This window comes from Protomyctophum bolini (genome assembly GCF_963924005.1).
Source record: "Protomyctophum bolini genome assembly, chromosome: 17".
Taxonomy (NCBI): Eukaryota; Metazoa; Chordata; class Actinopteri; order Myctophiformes; family Myctophidae; genus Protomyctophum; species Protomyctophum bolini.
The window spans coordinates 11,307,517-11,314,399 of record NC_137878.1 but is presented as its reverse complement, the minus strand read 5'-3'; the positions used below and the strand labels follow the sequence as shown (position 1 = coordinate 11,314,399).

Here is a 6,883-nt window from a genome sequence, read left to right as displayed (position 1 = left end):
CACGCATGTGTTTGCACATAATTATTTGCACACTTCATTGTTTATGAGCCCAAGTAAGATCAAACATTAGCTTAGGAACACAACATGAATTAACCTCAGTAGGTGGCAGGGGGAAGTTCCCGCCTAACCCCCCCCCCCCCCTTTCCCTGCATTCTGATAGGGCGCTGCAGCTGCCATGCACGGACCTCTCCTTTGATGACTGCCAGCTGAGCCTATCGCAGGGCCCGCTGCGTATCCCGGGCAACAGCAGCCTGCTGGAGTTTAACAGGCTGGTGCGTCGCCTGGGGTGAGTCACGGCTGTACTGGGCGGACTGGTCGGGCTGGGTGGAGGAGGAGGAGGGGGGGGGGGGGTGGGGCATGTTGTCTGTGATCAAATAGAACAACGTGGTGGAGCGCCGGAACTGAAGGAACGGCGACATCTAGTGGAGGACGGGTCCACATGCAACTTAAGTAGTGCAATTGCTGGGATTCCTTTTTTCCTTCATCTCTTCTCTTGACTTTGGCATGTTCTTTCCTTTGGGGTCATTCAAGATGTCATTGGGCCCCCGATTCACTGAGCTGTTTGCACCCATATTTTGGGCGTAAAGGAATTGACCAAACGTCCCGCGTTTAGTAGTCTAGAATAAGGCATTCTAATAGTACGTTTTAACAACGGGCGACAGCCAGATGAATTCTCTGCAAGTGCACTATTTGTCAATGGGAACCCCGGCGACTACTGGCGATAGAGGCGAACAGGCGATGGTCGAAAAGTGGGCGGAGGAACGTGGGCCTTAAAATATAAAATAATTCATCTTTTGGGCGACGTCGCCCGGCAATAGTGGGCAATTGGGCGATAGCCAATGAAATTCAAGCGATGCTCGCCGTTGGTCTCCCGCCATTAAAACGTACTGTAATGACATACAGCAAGCTTTGGTCCCATGTAATGGTCCCATGTAAGTCTGCATCCGAGCAGGCTTGAGAAAGAGAGCGCACAAAAAGATTCCTGAATCAGACTACTAACGTGTGAAGTTTGGGGAATTCCTTTAGTTTACACCCAAAATATAGGTGTAAACGGCTCTGTGAATCGGGCCCATTGTTTCCATAGCAACGCAGTGCATTTCGTTGCCGGCGGGAGGAAACCACCTAACTCCATTTTTGAGGTTTTTGATTTTTCTTTGCATAAATCAGTGCTATTGAACACCCTTTACTGTCTGTGTGTTGGTTAAAAAGAATGTAAACAAAGAAAAGTAGTAAAAAGTGCTTTGGACAAAACCTCTTAACTCCATTGGACTCCATTGGGCTAAAGCAGCTAACTCCACCACCACTCCCCGTCTCATGCAAGTAATTGACAATATATAAAGTCACAACACCAACTTTGATGAGGCTAGCATTGCTTTGTTTTCAAAATATATGGTTTTCTTAATTTCCTGAAAAAGATTTAGGGGTTAGGAGGTGGACAGCAGAGAATTACGGGATCCTTTCCTTCATCTCTTTGGCATGCTCTCATTCCTTTGGATCATATTCAGCAAGTCATTGTTTCCATAGCAATGTGCAGTTGAGTGAGACTATTTTTTTAATAGTTTTGCCTTTTGAACTCTGTGTGTGCTTGCAGTCTGAGAGGCGGGGTGTCGGGTAAGGTGCTGCAGCAGCAGGCCAGCAGAGCCCAGAAGCTGTGTGGGAACAGCATGGAGGTGGAGGAGCTGGCCCAGTACCTCAACCTGCCTGTCACAGACGCACTGTCACAAGTCCACAGGCTGCTGGACCAGGTACTGCTGTTGTGCACCATATAAGTTCACTTGCCAGAATGTGAACCCGGACATGTTGAGTACACCAAGGTTTTATGTTAGAAATGTTGAGTCTGAGTCCCCAGCATGTAGAAACTGCCAGATGCTAACTTAAACTTGTATATGTTGAGCAATTTCCATAATTGGCATAATTGGCATGATGCTGAATCCATTCCAAGCATTAGTTTTGCACAAAAAAAACACTCCTTGGGCTAAAACGGCCATAGCCGTCATCACAAATGTGATGATGTCAGCACATTTGGGCGAGTGGCTATGGCGTTTTTTTTTGTTGCTGTTTTTAGTCCACCTGCCTAAAAGTTTTATTTATCTGCCAGAGGCAGGTTGGCAAACGCCTGCCCAGGAATCCCCTCACCCCTCAAGGAGAAAACCCAGTGACCTACAGACACATACAGGCCCTCATAAAACCATTGTTTTAAGTTAGTAGGTTTCATGTCCGTTGTCTCCATCTCCTGACGGGGAGAGGTAACTGCAACAATGTCCAAACTACAATAAAGATAGTAGTACTATCTCTAGTGTCAACCAGTCAGGCACCAGGGTCAACATTTCTCAATGGAAGCATAGGGAGACCACCTCCAAACACTGCATTTGTACTAGTGTTAGCATACTCTGCTATAGAGCGCTGCCGTCCCGCCCCTTTCAGAACCACTACGGCACCGTAAGACATTTAAGCCTCGGACAAAGCCAAGAGCCGAGTTGACAAATCATGACAATAAACAACAACAAAAATTGGGCTGAACAAATAATTAGAAACTACTCCTTTAATGCTGATGCAATGTCCGGGACAGAACAAAATAATTGTACACAAAACGAAACAATAAAGAAACCTTGATTAGGTTCTAGTAATTCTCATTTTAAGTATTCTCAATTCAATGACATTTGTTGACTGTTGCTTTCCCCAGCATGGCGATGGACGCATCGATATCAGACAGTATGTCATCGCACTGTCTGTTGTGTGTCGACCAACAAAATCTATGGAGACCCTCAAATTGGGCTTCAAGGTAAGGAGCCTTTGCATTTCTTCTTCAGATTAACGTGTTGGTGTAACATCACAATCTCAAGCAGAAATTAGATATGTCTTTTGAGAGATTTGTTTGTGTGCGTGTGCGCGTGAGTAGATGTACGAGAGTGAGGAGGACGGGCCAGTGGTACAAGAGGACCTGGACACCATGTTGAAAACGGCGTTGGGAGTGGCCTCTCTGGACCTCTCTGACCTCTTCAAGGCTCTGGACCCAGAGAACACGGGGAAGTTCACATATGGTGAGTCAGAGTTGGCATAAAAAGCCTAGTCTGTATATGTATGAAATCCGAGGTCTATTTACCTGTACAGGTTAAAAACCACAGAAGGATAAAATCATGATGATATCATATCCAATAACGAGTGGTACAGGTGAAAAATGACATGACAACATCCAGAGCGAAGCGCAGCTAGCTCTTAGGCTCAATCGCTTATTTTGATCACTCGAAAAATCACATGTTTGACCAAAGTCAAAATATTTAGCCCTATCTTGGGCACGCCAGGATTACATTAGATAATTAACACTGGGTGAAGAAAATGGGTTGCAAAATTGTCGGATAAAAATTATTTAAGACTCAAGTTTAGCTCGTAGCCTATGCCGTTGGATGTCCAAGTGCACTCAGTGTTTGTGTTTTATGCCAACGTGCTCTCTGTTTCCAGATCGGCTCTGTGGGTTCATGGAACAGCATCCAGACTTTGCCCAGGAGTGCTTCGTCTCCGGTCGTAGCCGCGTGTCCCACACCAACGGCTGCAACGGACAGACCCACACAAAAAAGGACAACTGAAAACGGACACTCAGCTATCCTATCTCTGCTATGGACGGTTGGACCCCACAGCTACACTATCACCTCTGTGCCTTTTTTCTTTTTTTTTACCAAAGTCAGGGAGACGAGGGCGGTCGGTGAAATGAGGAGCAAGCGCAAAGCGGAGGCGTATAGAGACGGCAGTACGGCGTTCATTTATGCTCTTGACTTGTATACAACGGAAATGCTTGTCACAATTCTACACGTTAGATCAGTATCCTTTTGACGAGGGACATCCTCGCACGAGGGAGTGTACATACGGCGAGAGGAGAGTGATGTATAATTAATTGTTAGGAGGGAATGACGCAAAACAGGTATGACAAGGGAATCTGAGGACGTGGAGGAAGTAAAGCAGGGCGATCTAGAAGTGTACTCCGCCGCTCGTTTCAGTTTCCCTCTGAACTGTTTCTACTTTGAAACTTCAAGCAAGCTTTTAAAGTGGCATTCTCCGGTGGTTTTTGTTTTTCACTTTTTTTTAAAACCCAAATATATTGCCTATTTATTTCAAATGGACTTTCTTAACGTTTACTGTATGAATATTTATTGTTTATTTTTTTATAAGTCGATGAAAAGAACCCTCAGTGGAGTTTCCAGTTTTTAACCATATTGCCGGTAGTTCAAACTTGACAGTAATTAATATTCAACTCTAGTAATTATTTACTAGATATTGATAGATTCTTTATATATATATATATATATATATATATATATATATATATATATATATATATATATATATATATGATTGATAGAAAGAGATTTTAAAAAGGTGTAGCATTAAACTATAGCATTTCCCCAAATAAATTATTGTGGTAATTTTGTCGGGTCCCAAATGATTGTTTTATTTTGTTTACCTCTGAAGCTGGCGCTGGCCATTGTTGCTTCCGCTTTTGGTCGGGGACGGTACTCTCTTTACCTTAAAAGATGAACACGTAGTGCTGCAAACTGCATGCAAGTTCTAGACATAATTCAGGGAAATGAGGAACCTCATACTACAGAGGCGGACTGTAGTGCGACATCTTCATGCAGGACTTTACAATGTGTAACTGGTAAAGGATCGTGGTTGTTTCACTCTACCGTACACTAGCAGACAGACAAATGCACATGAAGTCTGGCACTTAAAGGACTGTCTCAGAGACTTTGATCAAAGTACGGACCAAAATAACTTTGTAGCGCGCTGCACAGAGGCTGACACTAAAATGTCTGAATCTCACTTCTTGGACTCATTGCTTGTTCCCGGGAATTACCTGTACAATGTGATTGATTGCTGTTTGGTGTCTGACATGGCGATATATAAAGGCTGTTATAGAAAACTGTGAAACTCTTCTTGTTGCATTTAGTTTCCACTTGTTTAAAAAGGTCTTGTTGGTGTGAGAAGACTGATGTGGTGGCTGTCTGAGAAAAATGTGAATGTCTTTCTTTGGGAAAGTGTTATGAAATATATCTCTCCCGATTCTTCATCAAAAAGAAAGCTGAACGCTGAAGAGCCAAATCAACAAAAAACCTCAAACATACCATATTATCCACATATCTTCTAATGACACCACTTTCATATTGTTTTCAAGATACTGTTGGAGTTAAATATGTTGTAGTATTAAATATTTAATTCCCACTATGACCTTGTTGTACATTTGAGACATGGGTTCTAAGATTTTATATTAAGTATTCATTTCTCAGGAAATGGTCCTGAATGCAGATACCGGTATGTAAAATCATTACAACTTGCCTTATTGTGCTAAATAAAAAGCTTACTTTTATGTGGTAGTCAACTCCTTGTTTGACCACTAGAGGGAGGTATCTGCTCTTGTTCGATTTCTCTTCAATTAAAACATTTCATACATAGATCAGATCAAAGATTCTTGCTCTACAGATTAGTGATGCCTGATCCCCCAATTTGCAAATATTTTTCAGGGCCTTCAAGGTATTCAGAGAAGGCCCTGTGAGCCTCAGAAGAAAGAAAATATTAATTTTAAAGATTACTTTTTTATTTATATTTTTTATATTTTTTAATCAAATTTATTAAAATAGTTTGTGTCGCTAATTTGTTAAAACCGCACTGTTTCACTCGCCATAGTTGTGTTCGCCCCATTCACTGCGCATCAGAGCATTTTTGTACAGGAGAAAATAACAGCCAATCGGAGATTTCTTTTCACAAGTCACTGAGCAGACTTTCCTCAATCGAGGGTACTCTAGCATGGCCGGGCAATACACTTTAACGGGAGCCCAGGTGTGGAGTGACAGTTTGATCAGCCAATCACATTTGGAGCTGTAGTCAATGGGCGTAGTCTTTTAGATGCCAAGGTATGCTAGAGGGATCTTGCCCCTCGGCTACCGTAGCGAACTATCAAGCAAGACAACACAAGCGCATACCCGTAGTAAACAAACCAATGAAACATGGCAGAAGCAAATGATACCATCGATGTTGTTGCGGATTTATTAACAGTTCCCTTTTCAAGAAGAACATTTAATGAAAAGATGGACATTATCAAAAAAGGCCGCCCAACCCCAGAAGGACTGGAAATCAGCCAGGCATCAAAGGCCGGTTACGAACGTCGAGCGACATTTCCAGGCTAGTAATTGGGAACGGTACCCCTGGATTACTGGCTCGGTTTCACGGAAGAAGCTTTTCTGCTGGGAATGTTTGTTGTTTGGGACCGACAAGGGTGCATGGAACTTTAGAGGCTTCGATAACCTTAGCTGTTTAACAAAGTCTGCACAGAAGCATGAAGGCTCGGCAAGTCACCTTAAGGCAACAATTAATCTGAAAACATTTGGAGTTGCAAGGATTGATTTACAGCTGGATGAACAGAGACGGAGATAAACAACGATGCACAACGAAAAGGTGAAAAAAAATCGGGATATTTTAAAACGGCTCATGCACTGTGTGGTTTTCCTAGGGAAACAGGAGATGGCTTTCAGGGGGCATGATGAGAGTGCAACATCTTTGAACCGGGGGAATTACCGGGAGCTTTTGTATTATATATATATATATATGAGAGAGAGATGCAAGCAGCAATAACCTACCTTCCTTCCTTCCATTGCTATTCTCCTGGTTTATGTTAATTCAGGTGATGCTACACTAGCACTAGTAGATATATTTTATTATATTACCATTGACCTGTACTCTCTGTATGTGGTCCTTTCATAGGAAGACCTTCCAACTGGTCCACATGGGGGCACTATCTCCCCAAGCTACACCCATCACAGAGAGAGAGAGACCACGCGCCACTACCCACCTGATGGACAGGAAGAAAGCATTACCTCATCCCTTCCTTTCATTC

General features: G+C 43.1%; 1 protein-coding gene across 1 annotated transcript in view; it reads left to right on the top strand.

The window, feature by feature from the left end:
- The window catches only part of lpcat1 (lysophosphatidylcholine acyltransferase 1), a 37,647-nt gene extending 33,401 nt beyond the window's left edge, over positions 1–4,246 (top strand). The window contains exons 10-14 of the mRNA XM_080786990.1: positions 161–286; positions 1,592–1,745; positions 2,684–2,782; positions 2,900–3,041; positions 3,460–4,246. Coding sequence (XP_080643116.1) covers positions 161–286; positions 1,592–1,745; positions 2,684–2,782; positions 2,900–3,041; positions 3,460–3,584 — 646 coding nt within the window. The 3' untranslated portion in view covers positions 3,585–4,246. The remainder of the gene's footprint in view (positions 1–160; positions 287–1,591; positions 1,746–2,683; positions 2,783–2,899; positions 3,042–3,459) is intronic.
- The last annotated feature ends 2,637 nt before the right edge of the window (positions 4,247–6,883 follow it).